The following is a 24,499-nucleotide window of genomic DNA, read 5'->3' as shown; positions in this document are numbered from 1 at the left end:
TTCAGCTATGATTACAATGACTGCGTCCAGACTACCATGAAATCACGTCAACACTAACCTAACCATTTTTTGACATTAGTAATATTGGTACTAGATCGTGTATTATTCTGTACAGTCTCAACATAACCTGAGGTGAAAGAACACAGAGCCCGGGTAGTATATGGACGCCCAGCCTAACCTAATCTCTTACCATCCACGTCACACAACTTGAGGATAAACTTCAATCTGATCCACAATGACCTGTCTACTACCCCACACTGTCAACACCAGCTGACATTTATTTTACGATGAACCTACAGTACATCCAGATCTATTCCCTTAATTTACAATGTATATCTTGTTTTCTTTACAGAGGTTCGCTAAACACAACATGTAAACATCACTAAAAAAAAATTACACAAGCCATCGCATCGAAGTCCGCATCAACTGACCTAACTAATAATGGATTCGCTCTTGAAGTACAGAGGTTTTCTCAAAGACCCTAAAAAATACAGCCACAGATTAATCCTTAAGTAATCATTAATTTTTTTTTCATCATTTTCTAATAATAAAAAAAACACTAGAAAATGGGACTAACAGGCAACACCCACGTCACCACACCAAACTGTATCACATACTTCACAGAAATACGACCATTTGACCCTAGACCTCTGACCTTCATCTGAGACCTTGAGCTTCACCACAACCCTCGATGCTGGGTAGAGCTGTTCACTTCCGTCTAGTGATGCTGCTACACACGCGCGTACACACCAGCCTCTCGCTATAAACCACTTGGGCTCCACACACACACACCGATAACACCAATACACATCCGACGAGACAATAACCCCGACACACACACACACACTGATAACCTCAGAGGAAGACATAAGGAGATGAGAGTTACACATAGTTCTCCCTAACGAAACCATACGCAGTAAATAATGTCTACAAAGGACATGATGACAAAAGAATAAAAGAAACGGTAAATAATGATACATACACATAAGTGATCAAAGGATACATACATATTAAAATCTATGTATAAGGAAGTGTCAACTATACCTACACTTTAGTTCACACATGACAACCGTACAGTACACACGCGCCGGTGGATGCTCTCCCGACACCTGCCACGCCCGCCCACAGACACACACACACACACACTCACTAAACAACAAAACAAGACTGGGTACTTACTCGTATTGTGTTCTTAAGTCTTTCTGCTTCTTGTCGTAAACTATCCAAATCATTCATTTCTAAAAATTACAAAACTAAAAAATCTGAAAAGAGAAGAAAAAAGGAGTTAGTTTGATCATCCTTCACAAATTTAGGGTTAAACTAGCAATCAATTATCACCATCATATTCCTGAGTGTAAGGTTATAAATTACTAGTCAAAACAAAAACCAATAGACATTTAGATACCCCCCCCCCACCCAAGTATGGTCAAATCTTCCTTAATTACATCTTGCTAAACACCCATTAAGTGAGGATAGGTGTCAAGTTATGTAGAGTACCCCCCACCCTACCCCTCCTGGTCTCCGTAAGGTGGGCCACGCCAAGTGCTCTCAGTGTGGCGTAACCCTTGGCACATGCGCAGCGTCACCGTACTGTACCGAGGAACAGCCGTGAGTGACATTATGTTAAAAAAAATGGTAAGACCGAGTTGACTTAAGACTGATATGACTGACACACACAGCCAGAAGATGACTGTATTACTGGTCTCTCTCTCTCTCTGACCTTTGTGTGAGGGAGGGAGAGGAACGAGTGAGGAAGGGAGTGGAAGGAAGGAGATGTGGAGTACTTGGGGCCGTATTGATGACCTCGACTGCCACAGGGAGGGACACACAAAGACAAACAACTCCACACCCATATATGGATTCCAAATCTCTATGAATTACGTGCTGCTGCCCCCTCCCCCCCATACCCCCACCCCAAAAATACAGAAAACAACCTCGACTACCAGATAAACGATGCCAGTCAACCAATCCCCCCAAACAAAAAAGTATTACACAACCCAATCACCTGTCCCATGTATCCCAGCAACCAATCAACCAATCGGATTTACGCAGGTACCTCCCAATCAACCCAGAAACCGTCTATACGGAGCCAATTAACAACTCAGCTTAAAATTCACCCAAGCTTACTTCACCCCAAGAGTCATTCCCAGCTTATTTCACCTTAAAATTAACCACCCAAACCTAAGCCCCTCCCTAGGTAAGGTTAGGAGGGGTTAACCTTAAGGTGAAATAAGACCGGGGAGGGGATTTTCGGGTGATCCCAGAAGCAACCATAGACGGAATGGCCAGCAACCAGACATCAATCAACCTGACAACGAAGAGGTAAACAAAGAAATCCAATCAAGCGGACCACAAATCCTACAAACTCCCAATCAACCTAAAATAAGCAAAACAAGCCACTTCTTTAACACTCAAGCAACCAGTTAATGAAGCTTATTGCAATCAACCAAACAACCATTTAACCAAAAGCTCAGATATGCCAGGTAGCCAAACCAGACAGCCAGGTAGCCAACCCAGACAGCCAGGTAGCCAACCAATCATGTTGACTTGTTGAGAATCAGAACAGATAGGCAACCAGTTATTTCGACCAAATAGACAATCAATCAATGTATAGTAGTCAACCAGTCAGATTACCACCTAGACAGGCAGGTATCCAATCAATTATCCAACCAGTCAAGACACGGTCCATCAATCCAACAGTCACTCATTAGCCAGCCAAGAACCAGTTAATCAACCTGTCAGGAAGCCAACCAGACAGACAGACAGTCACAAAGATCTGACAGTAAGTAGTATGGTCAAGCTTCCTGTCAACTAATAAAACAGATAGCTACCGTACAGTCAACTTAGTTATATCCAGTCAACTGTACTGTTAGATACCCGGAAATATCACCATTAGACAGCCAGTCAGTCCATCACAAAACAACCAACCAATCTATTACCAGTCATGCCAGTGAATCAATCACTAGAGAGTCAACCAGTCCATTATCAGACAAACATTTCATTATCAACCCCGTCAATCATCTGACAAAAGTACCAAACTGTCAAGTACCAAAAAACAGGCCAATCAATTATGAAACAGCCAGTCAGTTGAATACCAGACAGACAGACAGACAGCCAGCCAGTCAATAATGTCTGCTACTGTACAGGTATAGCCAAATACTTGATTTATAGTACTGTAGAGCAGCCAAGGAGGCAGCCATATATAATGAGGCGAGAGGAGTAGGAAGAAGACAGGTAGCCAGCCAGGGACCCAGACAGGGCTGGCGGGAGTGAGGGAGGGCGGGGAGGGTCTGTGTAGCAGACAACATGAGGGCGGCGGCAGGAGCGGCGGGCGGTGGGTGGATGGGTGGGTGATGACAGGGTACCGGGGCGAGGTGGCGGGTGTTGCAGCTGAGGCTTACCCAAGGGAGTGAAGGCAGTGGTAGCTGATGAGTGAGGTCACAGGGGCAGCAGGGGAGGCGCTCTCATGCTGGTCCCCCAGGATCCCGGGGCGCGGGCGGCCGCGGGCGGCACACACACTCGGGGGCGGGCGTGAGCCGTGCTGGGGGCGCGACACCACGGGCACACTGTGGCCAACCACCCACCTACTGCAGGGCCATATTGGGCCACCACCTAAACAACCAGCAGATCAACAGCGATTCTAGGTGGCCACAGCAGGCAGGGCTGCAGCAGCAAGGCACGGTGCCCACACTGGCAGCAGCAGCAGCAGCAGTAGCAGCAGCAGCGAGGGAGGTGATGGTGGTGGAGGGGTGTGCGGCGGCTCAAGATGGCGATGGTGCAGGGCGGCTTGTTTGAGGGGCGGCGGCTGCGCTCCTGCGGCTGCTTCTGCTGCTGCGTGGCGAGTGTGAGGGCTGGGGTAGAAGGCAAGAAGGCGTTGTGGGCGTGCAAGCACTGACACTGTGCACTGCGGCACCAACACTAGCACTGCGCGCTCCGGTCCCGACTTGACCTGGCAGGTAGTGCGGCGCAGACCACCCACTCAGCACCAAGTCCAGAAAGCGACTGAGTGAGGCGCGTGGCCCGTCGCGCAGCTACCCCTCGCGCAGCCGCACTTCCCCGCCACGCCCGCACCACGCACAAACGCACGCAACACCACGCACGCATCGACCCATACACACCTGCCACAGCCACCACACGCACTCACGCCCGCCCGCACGCCCATCCTCACCAAGAGATCACACGAGAAAACGCCAGACACAGTAGGCAGGCCACGACAGCCTGTGGCACCACAACCACCCTACTCCTGCCCGGCCCTCCCTCCCTCCTGCTGGTACCTCACACACACCCATCATGGTGGACCACTCACCCTTCTCACTCTGGAGAATCTCAATCTCTCTCTCTCAAACGCAGATATGTGTACTTAAATACAAGATACAAACACATACAAATGAGCTTAATAAAATAAAATACTGTACATAAACAGATATACAGTGCTATACCCACAAATGCAAGCGTATAGTACAGTATACATACATACACACACACACACTTACAAAGGACACACATACAAAATGCAAGTGAGAGCGCGCACACACAAATGCACTTAAAATACAAAACCCGTACAAACGCATGCAAGTACACAAATACACTTAAATCACACACGTACAGAAATACACATGCATAACATACAAAAACACACATACAAAACAAAAAAAAACATTCCCCATACACACTTTTAGCGCCGCAAAAACCCAAGCAAACACCATTAAAAAAATCACAAGGAAAAACCAAACACATACGTCGACTAGACCACAAACATACACAAACCCCCACCAAGGCATTAAGAAACTAGCCACAAGAGTCCCCCCAGTCTCCCTACAGGTGACATAAACTTCCTCTAACTCCTTAACATATGATGAGAAATAAGACGACTTGATATTAGACTCGAGAGATCTGGTGTTCGTCCACATGTTAAGTTTCAATCCACTCCGGCCAAAGGTGTTCCAAGTTATAATGGTCTAATGATGGTTGTCTGTGTGTGTGTGTTTAAAACGTTTATGTATCCACACCAGTTTTAAATACAGTAATGAACAACTGTTAAGCACAAGACACAAGGCACTTTAACTACTATGAAGAGGTCAGATGTAAGGTTAGGTTCTACTATGATAACAGATGGCTAGGTTAGGTAGGGTAAAGTCTAGTGTGGTTAGAGTAGGTGAAGTAAAGGAAGCTAAAGATTGAATACATTAAGTAAAGTTAAGTTAGGAAACAGATAGATTACGCATCAAAAAATAATATTAGCAGAGTTGTGTTTTAAGTCGGGTTAGGTTAGAGGAGGGACAACAGACTTTAAAATGCATGGCGTATTATGTTAAAACTCGGCGAGATGCTGGGTAGGATATGACTAAAAACAGATAACGACCCCCGGTATACCGAGATCTGCCCCCACACGCTACATCCTACAAAAAAAGGTCATAGTCCCGCGTGACCTTCTACCCACCCTTCCCCTGTAAGACCAATTCCGTACCCCCTTGACCTTAGCTGACCTTTATCTAGTTTCCTTGGTGTTCGGTGTCCTTGCCCACGTTAACAAGATGTCTAACACCAAACGCGGGGTGTGGTCTCTTGCGCGAATTCAGTGTTGTGTTGCAGTGTGCATTCTTTCCCACCCAAAACATCACCTTACCCTGCCTGCATATCCCCCACCCCCCTACAGTTTGCCACACGGGCACTAAACACGCGCTGGGTGTTTTCCTTCCTCATTTAATTGTTCGTGTTTTACATTACGACGTCAGCCAAGCGCCGCAAACATTTTTTTAATACATATTATAAAACTGAGAACAAACTAACGGTAAATCAAGGGTGTGAGGGAGAGCTAAGGATGGGTGGAAGGGAGGGAGTAACACGTGATGGACGGGTCAAGGAGGAGGTGTAACCGAGGAGGAAGGGGGGGGGGGCAACATGATACACCTTTATCACTCAAGTGTGAAACAAGTGTGTTGAGGGAGCGTCTCCGGTGCCGTGTGACGCATCTCGTTTCAGCATGAGTTACTAGCTACGATCATGGCGTCGATCTGGGGATATCTTAAAGGTAAAAGGATGCGGCCTTGTTGGTGTGGCAGTGGCAGCCGTAGTGCATGAGGGTGGTGGCGGGCAGCAAGAGGAGGGCGGTGAAGGAGCTGGTATTTATGGAGGGGAAGGGTCACTACTTACGCTGGATACTCGAGAGCACCTGGGGTGAGCACAGTGGAGCTGACGACGCCCCACCTTATGACACCATCCTTCCACAGAGAAGAAACCCCAGGTCTTATCCTATGATACTATCCTAAACGGGGGGAGGGGACTAGACGTTTTATAATTAGAAAACATCCTAACGGGAGGAAGTACACACCGTGAGAGCGAGCCAAGTGTACTGTACTGTACAACGTTTTAGGGTGAAGGGCGACTTCCCGTTATGTAACAGGGCGGAGATAACAATACTGTACATGTTGTGCCAGTTTATAAAGAAAGCATCACTTTAAATACTACAGTGCAGCTTAGAAGTCTCCACCATAACTTATATTACACCAAATATCATGATTATTAAAACAAAGGAACATCATGTGTGTGCTATCTTGAGGCAAATTTTTCACCTCTCATCTCACCTCCGCGACTGACTGACACACGTAATGACGTACGTACAAACGAACTAGCCCCCTCGTGGGCAATCTAATATACCCGAGACCTTCTAAGAACATTCCAGATAAGTTTCATTATAATTGAATTTAAAAGAGGCCTTATTCTGCTTCAAGAACACACCCAGGCCCACAAGAACGACGCCGGACACATTCCCGCCGCGTGGTTTCATTGTTTCACGTCGAGACAAAAACACCTTCCTCCTTCAAGCAGGAAACTACAATAATACTGACCAAAGTGACACGTTACACATCACTTGTACAGTTAAAACACGTATAACAAGCTGTGAACAATGTACACATAAGCGAGAGGGAGGAAGGAGGAGAGAAAACCAATTATTCACATTAACCACGTGAAAAGAAAACATTCCAATGAAGCAGACAATACCATACTCTTAACACAGCCTCCATCTTGCCAGTAATTCGGGTTTGTTCACAAAAACCAAACCAAGAACATCATGGACAGACACCCCCAGGGGTCCCTAATATCCAACTTCCGCATAGTGAACCACCCACCCCAAAAAAATAACAATCACCAATGTTTTTATCACCTTAAAAGGAGTGAGGAACTGAGGAGCGGCATGATGGGCGAGATAAAACAGGATAGGGTAGGGGGTAGTCCTCTAAGGATAGGTAGGATAGGGTGGGGAGGGGGGATGTGTCAAGGCATGAGAGCCCCTTCACTGTGGGGGGTGAAGGGCGAGACGCTTCTCAACATTCCAGCGAGAATCAAAACGACCATTGTTCCCGGAAAACAGGAATGTATGCCAGAGAATCCAGAGAAACCATGCTATCATTTTTAGGTTGCTGGCACCGAGTAGAAAAGAGTGTCATACCCACAGCGTCGCAGTCAACAAATGTTCAACACTTCAAAAGTCAATATTGAAGTTTTTGAAGCATTTCTATTTCAGTATCCCCTTACCAGATTCAGCCAGCCTCCCTCACTACGAAACTTAAGAGCACACTGACGTAATGACCTTCAATGACGAATAGCATTAACTGTTTTATATATGGCAAAAAAATCACATTTAACTACAGTATTTATATATAAAAAAATCACTATAAATCGGTTTTACAATATACTGTTGTTATTCCTCGAAAACTGAGTGAGTGGACATTTGAGGATAGTTTAACCAGAAGAATGATAGCGAACCTAAAGTTAGCAGAGAGCACAGAGGGGTGTCACAATGATGTATCAAGCTTCCGAGAAACATAATTCAGCCACGGTGAAGACGGCTGAGGTAGTAACAAAAACACACCCGCGTCAACAAGCTTTCCCCTCACACTGAAGAAGGTATGAATTAACTGAAGCAGTCAACCTGTTGGTCAACATTCCTCAGCAACTACCTGTTTCATAATTAGCCACCCTCACTTTCTCGCCTCACCTCGGTTCATGAGTCTATCAGTGCTATGGCAGGGTGAGGAAGACGCCTAAAGGAACTAAATGTGTACCGTAGGGAAGTTTGTGAGAGAATGGAAGATGGTTAGAAACGGTGAATGACCAGGAGCTGCAGGAACAGGTGTATGAGGGAGGGACAGACACCACAAGGAAGGCGAGTGTCAGCTAAGGTCCCGAGAAACGGAGGGTAAATATTGACTTACAGTTGTCACACGACGCTTACACCATTATAATATCACCCACAGTAATGTATTGGGCATCATGAGGTTCAAGGTGAAGTATTATACACAACAAACTTGAGACTCCCAAGTGTATGAAGCATGGCAAGAATGTGTTCACTTCCTGACCAGCTGTACCTGGTCTCCAGCTGACCTCAACTACAGACTTATCCACTCACTACAGGTTGTTCTATGTAGAAGTATATGATTATATTGTCAGCCATTGTTGTCTCCAAGTAGTGTGACGAGGTCTGGTTAGCCAAATACAGTTTCTAAACAAAAGTCGCGGTATGAATGAAGAGAGTAGACAGGACTGACAGGAGAAGAGTAGCATTCTCTCAGAGATAGACCAATTACACCATTTTCGGGGCTTGGCACCGCCCGGGGGACTTGCCAGTGTTGCCACTACCAACCACCATATCCCAAGCTTTCTCCCTCCTGCTATAATAATGACGCTCACGGGTGTAACCTGACCACATAACGGCGACCATCAATACCCACCTTAAATCCTGATTAATCAAGATAACAGGTGAACAGCTGACGCCTTTACGCCAGCAGGAAGACCAAGCAGTCTCAACAATAGAGGGTTTGGGCTGGTGGAGGAAAGGCAGGTACCTCCACCACCTCTACCTCCTGGAATGCGGTTAACAAGCCAGCCCTCAGGATCTAGGGATACTAGTGACGGCCACCCCAATCCTCCCTCTCCACGGTAGCGCTCACGTCGTAACTACCTACATACCAGCCCCCCACAACACCTCTCCCTGGCGCGGAATTTCGACCTCGGGCTCAAGAATAATAATGGCCTAAGGAAAACCAAGTAAAAACAAATGTGAAAGCAATAGGTAGAACATAGCATAACTTTCCCCATTTCCAGCCTGGGAGACTAATTTGACCCTGGGTGTTTTTGTTTACCTTGTGAGACCCATATTTAACCTGCTGCCTCATACACTGCCCCTACCACTTCCTCATACATCACCCCTACCCATACATTACCTGCTTACAGCCCCTCCTACCCATACATTACCTGCTACAGCTATCATTGCATACAGCCACATAAATCAATCCATTGTGGGGAGTCATTACACATCTTATCTTTCCCTAACCTAACCCAACACCCAGTAGGGAGTACACCTAGTGAGCAGTACAGGGAAGAGGTGTACAAGGTTGACACCTCTGATGGTGCTGTATCCCTATAACTACATAAAGCCAATACAGTGGTGCACCATCTAGTCTGTTATAATCACACCAGCAGACTGCCATGACTTTGGTGTCAATTTTTAATTTTTTGCATAATTAATACATTTGTAGACTGTGTCCCATAGGCCTAGCACACACACGTCATGGAGGAAGTAATGTATGTTTGTGTTCATCTCCTAGTAACCCAGGACCATCCCCTTTGTGTGGTACAGGAGCTCTTTACCACATCTAAACCAAACTAGATACTGTACCTGTATATAATTTATTTTCATTTACCTTTAGCCTGCATGCTTACCTGTACTTCTGTAAGATGAAAATATGTCTAAGAACCTTTTTCATATTTGCGTATACGATGCACAACGAATTTACCACAAGTCACAGCCGTTAGGTTAGGTTGAAAACTATACTCACACAAAATAGTAAGTTGAAGTTCATTTTATCACACAGAGTATCACCACTGTATGGTACCACCACACATACATGGGAGGTAACCCTATGTAGCTCTGCCACAGGCTATGACAGAGGTATATTTTGTAACAGAACACGGGATAATTTATTCAACACTTTCACTAAATGCTGGGTGGCCTTAATCCAAGAGCTAACATAGTACTGTGCACTCTCTCTTCAGTCATTCTTGTTACTTTACCAAGTATATTCACCTATGATCATCCCTTTGCAAAATGCCCCTAATCTGGTTCACACATAACTTCACATGTCAAAATTTTCTATTTGTAACACACCCTCTCTCAAAAACAAATCAATAATAAGCTCTTCAGTCATTCAAGCACACAAAACACAAATTTTCATGGCAAATAATTAATGCTAACCCAATGAGTAGGGAACAATGCTACATAAGATGAAAGTACTGTACCTAAAAACCACTTCTAAAACAGTTAAACATTACTGATGAATCTTAGCCCTGTAGTTATTCTTATGAGACACAATTCAATAATAAATACAAAACAGCAGCAGCTACAGGCATCACACAGTACACACACACACTGATGACTTCTCAACCTAACTTGTGTAATTATGAACACCCAAGACAGTTATTATGTACAGAATAAAGTGAATCTATACGAGTAAAGTGAATCTATAATACAAATAAAGTGAATCTATACGAGTAAAGTGAATTTATAATACGAGTAAAGTGAATCTATAATATGAATAAAGTGAATCTATATGAGTAAAGTGAATCTATAATACTAATAAAGTGAATCTATACGAGTAAAGTGAATCTATAATACGAGTAAAGTGAATCTACATGAATAAAGTGAATCTATACGAGTAAAGTGAATCAATAATACGAGTAAAGTGAATCTATATGAATAAAGTGAATCTATATGAATAAAGTGAATCTATAATACGAGTAAAGTGAATCTATATGAATAAAGTGAATCTATACGAGTTAAGTGAATTTATAATACAAGTAAAGTGAATCTATACGGGTAAAGTGAATCTATAATACGGGTAAAGTGAATCTATAATACAAATAAAGTGAATCTATAATACTAATAAAGTGAATCTATACGAGTTAAGTGAATTTATAATACGAGTAAAGTGAATCTATATAAGTAAAGTGAATCTACAATACGAGTAAAGTGAAACTATAATACAAATAAAGTGAATCTATAATACTAATAAAGTGAATCTATACGAGTTAAGTGAATTTATAATACGAGTAAAGTGAATCTATACGGGTAAAGTGAATCTACAATACGAGTAAAGTGAAACTATAATACAAATAAAGTGAATCTATAATACTAATAAAGTGAATCTATACGAGTTAAGTGAATTTATAATACGAGTAAAGTGAATCTATACGGGTAAAGTGAATCTACAATACGAGTAAAGTGAAACTATAATACAAATAAAGTGAATCTATTATACGAGTAAAGTGAATCAATTATACGAGTAAAGTGAATCTATAATACGAGTAAAGTGAAACTACAATACAAATAAAGTGAATCTATACGAGTAAAATGAACACAAATATTTACAGATTTAGATCTAAGAAAGCCAAGCAAAGATTTATAAAACTATAATGTATCAAACACCCTAATATTTCTAACTTTTCTGAGCCATATACATCCAGTATTCCAATCACCCCAAAATATACTCACTTTCAAATTAATTATTAATTGAACCATGAATGTGAAGAATATATCAATCTTCTTTAAGTCCATTTCTATGTTGATCAGTGTGAGAGCAAGTACAGTACAGGGGCAACACAAGTAGATGCAATGGTTTGTCTGTTTAAGGCCATTGAGTAAAATGCAAAAACTTAACGGGACAACAATGATACCAATACTAGCCAGGGTGATGACAATAGCTCTTTGTTTTCTTCCAAAGCAGATGAACTAATAAAATACCCAATGCCTATCATATTTACTAGACTTTTAAGTGCATTCTTCATTTTGCTGAGGGAATCTAGAGGTCTGCACACCCTTGTATTGCCATTCTACAGTACAGTACTTTGAAAACATTGTTCCATCCACCAATCTCAATATACTGTACAGTCTGTGTTAGTAAACATCTGACCAATTTCATAAGGACTCTAGTTTCCCCCACCTAAATTATACATTTTACATTCACCTCTTGAAATATAGCAGCTAAATCATGGATAACACAGGACTATGTGAAGATGGGATACTGTTACAACTGTACCCGTCATTCTTAGTCACCATTACAATCAGTATAACCTTTGCCCCGGGCCCAAATATATTCAAACAATTATTACATAAAATAAATAAAAATGTGTGAGTGTGTGTGCAAATTATCAGGAGGGGAAAATGATGGGGACTGACCTTAAGATGTACAGCATCAAGAAAGGTCCCCGCCCCGGCTACGTTACCAAACATCAAATGGCTGGCAACAACAACAGCTCGCAGATTGAATTGACAAGACGGAAAGGCGAGTCTGTTAAGGTTGCCGAGTGACGCACAACAACATAACCAGACAACAATAACCGGGCGTTGACAGTACAGTAGCTACGTATTTGTTTCCCTTTAAATATAGTTCAGCTAACAATAAGGAGCCACTAAGCCTGGGACGAGCTCTCTGGCGAGTAACGATAACGCCCTAAAGTCAGGCAACTGTCTATAAATATCTGACAATGTATGTGATGGATTTCTTATTGGGTAAATGAGAATTATGAGAGTGAACTGAATGAGAAATAAATGAATAATAATAATAAAAAAAGTACCATAATGGAAAGCTGATTAAGGTGATACAACTAATACAGAAAAAGACAAATTAAAGGAGTCACAGAAAGGGATAATATGAATACAGTATATTACAGTAGTCCTCATATAATATAAATTTGAAAACCACATTTTTAATTTACTGTACCAGAAATCATTTTTATGACCAAAATATTCCATTATCGGAAAGTGATCCATCTTACCACAATGCTACTGTAAGTAAATATTTAAACCACCGTGTGATTTACTTCCAGTAGAGCAGGAAACAACAAGAACCTTCTTTATGTGCTATACTGTACAGTGTGTAAGATGGCAGACTGTTATTGGCACACACTTTGAACAGGGTATGTACTGTAGTTATTTTTTCGTAAAATCCCCAAATCATGTAAAATGAGTGCAAAAAGATTCTCCAATGCTTTGCCAAACACACTGTATCAAGAAACAGCAAAGGAGTGTCATGCTCAAGGTAAAATTAGATGTTATCAAACAATGAGAGTGAGACCAAACACACCTCTATATTATACAGGGTACAGTATTTCATATAGTATACTACAGTATACACTAGAACATTGAGAAGCTGAGCTGCTTGAGACTGGAGGGGATTTATATTATTGAGAACACACCTTCCAGTAAGAAAATATTTAAATGTAAATATAATTACGTAAAAAACATCATAACTTTTTAGTCACTACAGTATTACAATACTATGTCTATTGTATACAGTGACTACATAAAGGAAACAACAAATAGCAAAGTATTTGCCTAGTGTTCTCTGTCCACTATCCTTGAATACAATTTCACTGATGGCAATCAGTAGTTATACAGATACTGTACAGGTATAATGATAATCTTATTTGTGGGGTATAGCTCAACTTGGAGGAACTACCGTATATCCCACTAGTACAGCGTATTTTAAATTCAGCCGGTAATTCTTGCACAATACAATACTGTACAGTGTATCACTATAATTTTTTATATATATTATTAAATGTTACATGCCTTCTTAAAGCCAATAGAATAAAGAAGCCAAGGATGAATAAATCGTGCAAAAAACTACATCTTGCATGATAAACTGGCCGCAGAACAAGATGACCAAACCTCACACGAGTGACCCTTTGACTCTTGTAGCAGTCATGGAAACTTAAAAACTTTTTTTGTGTGTGAGAGGGTTAATGAGCACTGGAGGAAGTTGATATAATTGCAAGTGCTGTAGTACTGTACAGTACAGCAATCTCACTAACTGGAAGATTACTGATGTGTTCTAGAATTCTCCCAAAGTTTGCAAGAGCAGGTCTAACGGCAATTACTGTAAAGAGCTTGGGGGTCCTCCCAGCAATGCAAATATGCATAAAAAATTTTATCCTCATTTATCTGAAAACACGTGCACGTGTGGTTGTAACTCTAGTCTTAGTTTTTTTTTTCATTACTGATTTCTTCTCATACTTTAATCTAACTTTATATTAAAATAAATACCCCAGTAAATGTAAAATCTTCAGAACACAGAATATGTACTGTACAACACAGTCATTACTCATCAAATATGTTTAAATAATTCATCATATACAAAACCATTATAACATCACAAATGAATTAATTTTCTTCAATTTATTATTATACAAGTATTTATATTACCTTAAATTGCGTCGTATAAGTCGACCTCAAGATTTTTAGTTCAAAATTCAGGTTTAGGCCTATACTCGTCGTATAAATTAACCCCCGTCCCCAACATTGGCAAAAGTGTGCAATAAGGCCACGCCACTTTCATCGACACTTACCGTAATACCTTTCAATATTTGATATACAGTACTGTATATTTATTATATAGTTCATACAAAAAGGGAAGTGGGCAACAGGATCTACATAGGACAGCAAGCAACAGCTAAAAATCTTCAGTAAATTATCTTCATAAGAACTCTGGTAAACACCAAGCCAAAATCAGCACCTCCAATAAAACATTAATTGTTTGCACAGCATACCAGTATAGTACCTTGAAAGTACCGCTATATACGGTATGATAGTAAAACATTATGGTACACCTGGCTTACGATCCGCCATTTGCATCAGCTGGTGTAAACAAACTGCCAGTGGTGCCGCAGCCAGTTGCGAAACTATGGGTCCGTTACACTGTCGGCACACAGCTTAGACTTAGACTGTCATCCGCTCATTGACCCCCCCCATATACTGAACAAGCCTACATGGCAATTTACTAAACCATATAGATACAGTAATAATTTCATTGTGTATATTCAATAAACTGCCATTATGTATCATTAAACTGTCATTACCCCTGTAGTGTATGTGAATTCACAATCTATAGCATTATCATAAAATTGTGCAGATGGCACCATATCGTAGTACTGGGTAGTTGTCTGGCCGGCCGCCTGGGTTTAGTGACGTTCTGATCGATTGTTTACTGTGCATCAGCTGTTGGAAATGGCGTGTGGCGTTGTGTTCGTTTAATTATACTGGAATTTACCATTTTATTATAATCTCAATGTTAAATAAGTTTACCAAACATGAATTTCAGTAGGAAATATTAGCGGCAGGCCACGGGAGTTACGCTAAGTGATGCACAGAAAGTGTTAGGCAATGCTGTTCCACCTGTTTACCACTCTGGTAAAGCTTCACATTGTATACTCGGCATATAAGTCGACCTCTGGTTTTGGAGAGATTTTTTCAAGCTTAAAATGTCGACTCATACGCCACAACTTACGGTATATAAAATGTATTCTATCAATACAGCATAGGTATAATACACAGCATAGGTATAATACCTTGAGTAATGGTGACAAGGGGTGTTGCTTCTACCCGAGTACAAATGATTTGTGCATACAGGCCCCCTCTCTGCTGAACAAAACTGTCAGGTGTTAGCCAAATAAAATACCAAAAGTGGTTTCCCCTTAGTGAAGGGGTTAAGTGATAATAATTGCCAGGATAATATGAAGGATGAAAAAAAAAATTCAAATTGATTTCAAAATGTTAGAGGGACGATAACGTGGATGTAGTAGTGCGATAAGGTGTCACTTGAGCCACCTAGATATCTCCTGCGGTGGCTGTGAAAACTCGCTAATTATTTAAACAAGATATACTTCAGTTGGTAAAATGGCATAAAACACAAAACGTGGAATCAAAACCCGTGGTTGGTAAACCCACAGTTGATGAAGAATTACTGTACAATGTCTGAGATTACTGGACCATAAAGGTCTACACAGTCAGATAATTACATACCTGTACTGAAATTTTTCAAGATCATACCAATTTCAGTATCATAGATAAGCACTTAATACCTCTTTAACATACTACTCAGTTCTTTTATGATGATATAGACTGCAATTTAATACAGATACCAGTATTATAAAAATTGACAGACAAAGAACACGGTACAGTATATAAGTAATAACCAAGCAAAAGGGACCTCCTCCATGATGTAAAACTGACCCTAGGTGTTGATGCAGATGCTGTTGTCAATACAAATTCTGGCACTAATAAAATTATTGAAGACAACTACAGCAACAGTACTGTAATACATTACGTATATGCAATGTTATTGGGAAAAAATGAGCCAAATACAGGACTTGTACTAGCATTTTAACAACTGTCAAAACATTATGTAATCACAATACAGTAATAATATTACCATAAAGGTTTAATGTACAAATTTTAAAATTAGGAATATTATAACTACATACACAGTTCCCCGAAGTTTTTTCTTAAATGTTCTAGCATTCAAAATTTTCATTCCTCGAATCACTGGGTTTACTAAGCTGTACACAATATTGTACTGTACTCACAGTCAGAGAATGTTCCTAACCCTCAGCTTTTATTGTGCTAAATTTGTTGTGCACCGAATGCACAATTTTCACAATAAATTAAAGTTTTTAAAAAACATATTTTCATCTTACAGAAGTACAGGTAAGCATGCAGGCTTAAGGAAATGAAAGAATAAATTATGTACAGGTACAGTATCTAGTTTGGTTTAGATGTGGTAAAGAGCTCCTGTACCACACAAAGGGGATGGTCCTGGGTTACTAGGAGATGAACACAAACATACATTACTTCCTCCAGCTAGGAGTATGGGGGTGATGTGGGGGTCCTAGAAGCCTATGGGACACAGTCAATAACCGCATCACTTGTCTCACAATTTTCAAAGTTTATGCCAAAACCTTGGCTGTCTGCTGGATTACAGCAGCCACAACTGTGAACCACTCTACTGGGCTCTCACAGCGAAAAGGTTAAAGCAAGGAAAATATGCTGTGGGTAAAATAATTACTTGCAAACAGCTTGTCAAATTATACAAACAGCATAATCCCATAACACTGGTACAGGTATTGGTAAAATCTTCAATGTTTATGATAAAAATCAGCATCAGTTATGCAGGTAATGTTGATTTATTACTAATTTTAATACTCACCCCAAGTGTGTCTTGACTGGTGATAAAACAGTGACTTTCTAAAGATAAATAATAAACTGGATGCCAAAACACACGAGATGTAAGGCACCTAAAATTATCATTAAGCTTCCTTAAGTTGTAGGAGTAGAATTTTCTGTATCTCATTTCAGGTTATGGAAACCGATTAAAGAAATAAAAGACAACAGCAAAATCAGATGAGGAAATAAATTTTCTGCAGAGCGTACGAGGTGCTATACAGTACAGTAGCAGCTGAAATTCCCTCTATAGTAATTGGCAACGTGTAGCATCTACTTGTAGGTCAAATACGTTGATTTTTAAATGGTGAATGCAGCTTGTCCTTCTGTCAGAATAACATGAATAAAGGTTCAATCATCAACAACATTTTCTGGCCACGTTCCACACTAGCGTGGGTTAGCCGCATAGTACAATGGTTTAAAGAAAGGAAAGAAAATAAAATAAAATAAAAATAAAATTCAAATCCCATCACCTACAAAACCATCAAGTACTGTAGTTGCAATATTTTAACTACAAAGCATCTAGGAAATATTTTCTTCAAGTATGCACCTCTTTTAAGGCCATTTAATACCTTATACAACATGTGAGAACTCTTGAAGAAAAAATCAAACTTGAGACATAAGTACTATACACAGTACTACCAGGTACCAATACAAACTTAGTGAATCCTTGTACATTACTTAACACTGGTGACTGGTTCCCGGAACAAGGGTGGCATCCAGGAGAAAACAGACCAGACTCAAGTTATCTAACACACGTGTTCCTCGACTCTCCACAATTATACTCACCTGAAAGAGAAAGATAAGACTGTCAGTACAAATCAAACAAGTACATCATAAATTAATAATTTCACTAAAAACAAAGTCCCAACACACAGGATATATTGAAGGCTGCCCACTCACTAAACAACTTTCACTAGAGTTAGTTTATGTTATATTTGGTTCTGAACAAAGTTGTCTTATCAACACCGGTGACAGCTGTGCCAAGTTATCTTTTCTTATCACTCCATATCAAGATATAATGAACACTCACAGCTAAAACACCCTCTATACCCCAACAATAATATGAAGTAATCGTGCACAAAAATGATTCCATTTTCAATTTCAGGAATATCATTTTTAAACAACATTAATAATATACTCCTTTTTTCCTACAGTGCGTCTCAGACATATGGCTGCCAAATCCTGTCCCAGTTACTTGCCATCTCGTAATCCCCAAATTTCCCCATTGTGCTCTATCTTTTATTCCTTTACTCTTTCCTCTATAACAATTACCTTCTGATAACAGTTAAGTAATGCATCATTACAGCGGTCAATGTAAACACAAAGGCAGATGTAGCCATCCTCCTCCCTCTAACAAATAAGGTTGTTTTATCACTTTATTATCTATTTAATTCCTTCTTCCATAATTATTTCTTACATAGATGGAGGGAGAGCAGAGGAGTGTGGGAAGGAAAGAAGGTTGAGGAGGCGGGTGTGAGGTTTGGTGGCTTTCCCTCGCTAACTGCTAGCTATCCTGGCTGCCCGCCCACAGAGTAATCTACTTTATCTTGTTAACCTTATCAAAATGATAAAAGAAGAAAAGGATTATCAAAGCTTGAGTAAGTGATCTCTGACTGACTAAAAGCAACATGTAGCCCGCACACTTAGGGATGTAGTCCCAAGCACCGAATAGTTTGTACAATAACTTTTTACTACCCATACATTTAAGATAAATATTTTAAAGTTACAAGTCACTTTCCTCATTGAACAACATGGTACCTCAAAACAAAAAGACCGTCACCTATATCCCCTTTTACAAACAATACACTGAAATTAAAGTATAATTTTTAGCTAAAGGAAGTCTTGTTCAAGATTCTTTGAACACTGCTGGAGACAGCTGGCAACTCAAGGCCATTTGTTTACTATAGTCCGTTGTATAAAAAAAATTATGAATGAATGTAAAGTGATCGGTGATTGGTTACACTTAGTTCCCCGTTGCTTAATTAATGGTTGGGCTTCGTTGTTTCGTATATTATACTACGTACTACAGTAAACAAACGGCCTCGAGATGCCAGCTGTCTCCAGCAGTGTTCGAAGAATCTTGAACGAAACTGTACCTTTTTACCACTAGATTAATTTGTACAGTTTCAAAACGCCCAAAATCCTTTTCTAGAACACTAATATCTTCTTGTTTCCATATAATTCAAACCCTTTCAAAGACAAAGACAATAGGAATGTACAGTATATACTGAAGTACAGTAAAAGCAAAAAAAAATAAAAAATAAATAAATAAATAAATAAATAAGAAATACGTAGTTTACAGTAGGTAAACTATACAGGAGGAGCGAAGGATGTAATTACCCCTTACATATAGATATGATAAGTTACCTTATGCTCCAAGCAGTTTAACTAGCTATAGCAGCTACAGCATATTGTAACAAAATATTTTATAACTCTACCTCATCTTTGAAATCCGGTTCCACATTTCAACAGAACAATCCCGGCAATCTCTTCCATTCTCCAAGCAATTTATTCTATTGAGAGATGTGAAGAAAGCAACCAGCATGTGAAATGAGCAGTAGCAATACTGTACTGTGCCCCTAGTGGTTAAAGATTCCGCAAAGCCATCACCTCAGATATTAACGTGAACTGAGGCTGGTGAAAAGACAACAGCCATCAAGTATGGTTTTAAGACAACCTCAACAGACTTGACAATTATTAAAAACAAATTGCAATTTCATTTGTTAATAATTTTTGTCGTCTGCATATATACAATCTGCATTTTCACTTTTTATGCAAGTACAGTAAATATCTAGGTTGTGTTGCAAAGTGTCATTATAATGTCCTGGAGCGGTGCTGTTTTTTTTTGCTGAGGTACAGAGCTCCCAATTTATAATGATAAAGACTGGATAAAAACAAATCAATTTACGATATGGTTTTCAGGAACATAACCCTATCGTAATCGAGCTGCTGTATATTGTACTATACATACCTGTATTAACTGGGTAAGTTTTATCTTATTTAGTATCACAAGCAGCATTCACATTATTGTCTAATCCAAAACACATTCGTTACCTAACACTGTCCAATCTGTCCTTTCCTTGTTTTTTTTTTTTTACTTTAAATAACTAATTTTCTATTTTTAAAAACAAGGCCCACTCTGGTAAGTGTCCAAACATTCAAAAGTACAGCAAAGAAAATTTTTTCCCCAAAACATAAGAGAAATTAAACCACTCAAAATTCATGAAAATAATAAACATATGCCTAAATGAAAAATTCCCGTTAAAAGAATTTATGTGGTCGTTATAAATATAAATTTAATTTAGCAATTATTTCGCAAACACCAATTTACGAGCCCATAACTAGGACAGTGATTTTCTAGTACAACGACCAGATTAGGTTATTTTAGGTCTATTCTTAATCTCATTTTTCCTCTGCTTCTAGGCCACCTTTGGTGGAGTCAAGATTGACAAGGTAGAAAAGGGTCATACCTCAATAATTATACATTTCTCCAAACTTTCAGTATCATCACTGTATTCAGCATGAAGAACTGCATTACAAATGTTGTATGCTGGTGTTGGCAGAATAAATTTCCTTAATTTTTACCTTCTTCAAAACTAGGATTAAAGATATTGATATTTCTGATATTAGTCCTGTTTTAGACAAGACAGTAGTTTTTGGATGCAACAATAAATACAAAAACAATTAACCAACCATACCAAATTGCCATCAAATCCTTTGGTTAGGTTTGAGTGGTTCATCCTGTCTGCCATCATTAATGGTGCATCCAGCAACTACATCCTTACCCTTATATTCATAAAAAGACCAACTAATAGTTAATAATAAGTTTAAGTAAAATAATACACCCTATTTCTTCTATCTAGCAGAAAATGACAGCTGATATAAGTTACACACGTTTTAATACAAAAACAAAGAACATAAGACAAATGATGCTTAAGTTGGAATGGTTATTTGTTCATGTCCAGACACAAGGGGTTTTTCTTTAGTGGTATCTAGTATGTGTACAGTCCCCCAAAAAGTATTGTTAGCCATAGGGTCAATGTGACTCGAGGCAATGTTACTCGACCGGTTTCTGAATGGCTGGTAGTTCTATATCCACGACCTGTGAGCTTGAACGAGTATACAGTATACGTTTTCGAACAGTGCAGTACACATAAATTTAGCAAGCAGGAATAACAACTTATATTGATGCACTGGGGATCATAGCGAAGCATTTCGTCTCACGTTTTAAATTGTAGCGACGGAAAATCTAACTATACTTTTGGAGGAGACTGTGCACCTTGACGTTTTAATGAAAAATACGGAGAAACGAACGTAAACTTGGAAAAAGGCCAGATCTCAAAATATTAAATTAACAGTGCTACTATAGCATGCAGTCTACAAGATATTTAAGTTAAGTTAGACTAAAGTTATCAAAGGGAAGATGATTACAGTATTCCTAACTCAGATACAGTACAGTATTTAATTGCACCCTTTGAGAGCCTAACCTTTCAAATTTTGACAAAAAATTTCTGGCTGTTCCTATGTAAATTAATTTGATACTCAACCCATACAGCATCTGTACAAAACTTTAATGACAATAAATACTACTAACACAATCATATATAACAATCATATTAACCTAATAATCGCACAATTAATATTCTAAATCACATGTTTGCATGTCAATGTATGGTAAATTATTACTCAGACCATTTGGTTCATTTACACACAGGCTATACATACCCGACTCCTAATAAAAGTACACCGAGAGCCAATGGTCAGTTCTAAATACCGGTACTTTTCTAATACTTTATGGAATGAATAATGCCAGACTCTGTCCCATTTTAGGTTTTTGTTTAACAGACATTTCAAAATTGTTGTTAACACGGCCAATCAAAAGGCAAAGCATTGGCCGAGTTAGATTGGATCCAGCCAGGTCAGCCTTGAAAAGAGTCCATGAAGATTTTGGGTATCGAGGCATCCTGAAACTATAATTTAAGCTGAAAATAATCCTAAATGCAGGACACTTCATTAGCCTTTGACACTATCATGTAACAACAAATGACTCAACACCCCATGTACTGTATCATAACATTTCCTAATCCCGCCGGTATATCTGATTATCGTGTACATCATGAATCAATTCCGTTGTCTTGACCAAAACTGTGATACAACGCCTTACGATAAGCCCCGTCCACAACAGCATAGGCAAGCACTTTGTTCTCAGGCCGCACTATGTTGTTCTTATGAAACAATAACTCTTGTTTGGCATAAAATACATCAACACAAAAACAAGGACAAAATACAGTCCAGTTTCAAAAGCATATGTCAGTAGGGCTGATGATACCAAATTCTTGACCAACATCCTCAATTAACATTTGTCTGGATACTCACACCACCATTATTACTCTTTATATACTTAAATATTAGTCTCACTTCATAGATATTCCTTCATAATTCAGAAAGTCCAAGTATTTGAGTTATTTTCATCGTCACTTGCCTAACCACACTTGCATATGACCCATTTCAATGTACTCAAATCAATATTCCAGGCAAGTGTAACAACATTACTTACTCTCAGTTTACTAAAAAATATCCTAAATATTATAACATGTCCAATATATGTATACCAAGGCCCACATTACTGACACTGCAAAATTGAAGAAAAAAATCTATTAAATTGTGGGAAGTGCTTCTATCAATGTCAATCACAGTTGTACACAACCTAACTATCACTATATATGCACAATATGAGGATATAAACGTGGTGACCCTGCTGGGAGTGTGTCCTGATGTACAGGTCACGGGTAATTAGTGTATTTAGTAGGTATATGAGGTGGAAGGCTCACCTCCGCCCCTCCCACACTACCTGCCACACATCAACCAAGATTTTTTCACCTTCTATCACTCTCCAGCACTGTAATGCCGTTTCCACACACACACCTGCCACAATATATATCCTCTACGAGGAGAGAGAGAGAACTAGGGCGCCTCGGGAAGCCGCAAAACCCTTAATTACAGCGGTACTTGACACTAGTTGGGGTAGAAACATGGCCGCTGGATCACCCGCCACCAACACAACAAACCTCTGCTGGCAGCCATCCCCCGCCTCACCTAACACTGTCGCCCTTCTACACACCCTCACACCCTTCTACGGACATTACTGGACTACAAGCTTACACGAGACAGAATCTACGAGCATACCTACTCTAATACGGCCCACGATCTCAGCCGAACACACCACCACTATCAAAACATCAACTCCACCAAACCACTCCTGTGTTTTCGATCGATCTTCGTGCCAGCCGAGGGGAGACGCTCTTATTTTACCCACCAATCTCACTTTACTTACGCTAGGAAAATCCACAGGGTGCAACACTAGTCAGGGACACATATATCCAAAGTTTCTGTGCTTTCCACGGTGGAATTTGAGTTGTAATTTTGAGGAATATTGTCTTTTCTAATTATGATTTTGCAAAGGTGGGGTACAGCCCGTGCACACAGTAGAGGAGTCCCCGTGGCGGAATGATGACGTCACACACTCGGACGGGGTCGCCCGCGCTCGGCGTCTCTCGGCTTCACATTACTGTATCGAGAACACAAACTGGAAACATTTTTAATACTTATCTTACTACAAACCCATTCCCCCATACAACTTTTTCTATGTGCTTAACAATTTGTAATATTTACCTATAATTTATCAATAATAAGTATAGGTATTTCAGGAATGGATGTTAAATTCTATATTATTTTCCTATCCACACGTGGGTGAATGTGTGTTATCCCGCCACAAAACTTTGGCCTGCTGCATTACCACACCCTTCCATTGAAGAAAATGGTTATAACCAAAATAATCAAAGAAAACGGTAATAGATTTCCCTGCAGTTTGAGAATAGTGTATGAAACAGAGTAAAGTTTAAGGATAACCGCTTGACATAAAAAGCAGAAAAGTACTTTGATTATAAAAATGACAGATTAGGAAACTGGTAAACTGCTACCGTCAATGTAAACTGACACGCAACAACTACCGGTGATTAAGGTAAACCACTGGTGGTCACGTGTTCTACTATGTTACTTTACGGTTTACTTCCGCTATCTCGTTGTACCTTGAAGATTAATCTCAAATGATACAATGGTATTAAACTAGGAATAATCTTGAACCGCAATATTGCTAGGAAACCTGTACAGTATATATTACTTACACGTTAAAGTTGGTCATCTAAATTTTCTAAAATACCATCTTAAATTAGCTTATGTTTATCCATCCATATATATATATATATATATATATATATATATATATATATATATATATATATATATACACCCAAGTTTTTAAGTGAGCAACATTCCGCACATCTCCATAATGCTCGGAAAATTAATATCTGCGATTTTGATTATGAATACGATAAAACTAACTACGAGGAATTAGATGATCAGCCAGTTTTAAAACCAGTT

General features: G+C 39.7%; 1 protein-coding gene across 6 annotated transcripts in view; it reads right to left on the bottom strand.

Annotated features, from left to right (window-relative positions):
* Positions 1-23,570, bottom strand: part of LOC121856797 (guanine nucleotide-binding protein G(I)/G(S)/G(T) subunit beta-1) — a 62,687-nt gene extending 39,117 nt beyond the window's left edge. For 2 of the 6 annotated variants that reach the window (XM_042352506.1, XM_042352510.1), the window contains exons 1-2: positions 23,394-23,570; positions 1,180-1,262 (exon numbers count right to left, since the gene is read on the bottom strand). In XM_042352506.1, the coding sequence (XP_042208440.1) occupies positions 1,180-1,236 (57 nt within the window). In that variant the 5' untranslated portion in view covers positions 1,237-1,262; positions 23,394-23,570. The other 4 variants (XM_042352508.1, XM_042352511.1, XM_042352507.1 and 1 more) reach the window with 3 other exon arrangements.
* Positions 23,571-24,499: the final 929 nt, after the last annotated feature.

The sequence above is a fragment of the Homarus americanus genome, unplaced genomic scaffold, assembly GCF_018991925.1.
Source record: "Homarus americanus isolate GMGI-L3 unplaced genomic scaffold, GMGI_Hamer_2.0 scaffold43075, whole genome shotgun sequence".
In the NCBI taxonomy this organism is placed as follows: Eukaryota; Metazoa; Arthropoda; class Malacostraca; order Decapoda; family Nephropidae; genus Homarus; species Homarus americanus.
This window is presented reverse-complemented; position numbering and strand designations above follow the sequence as displayed.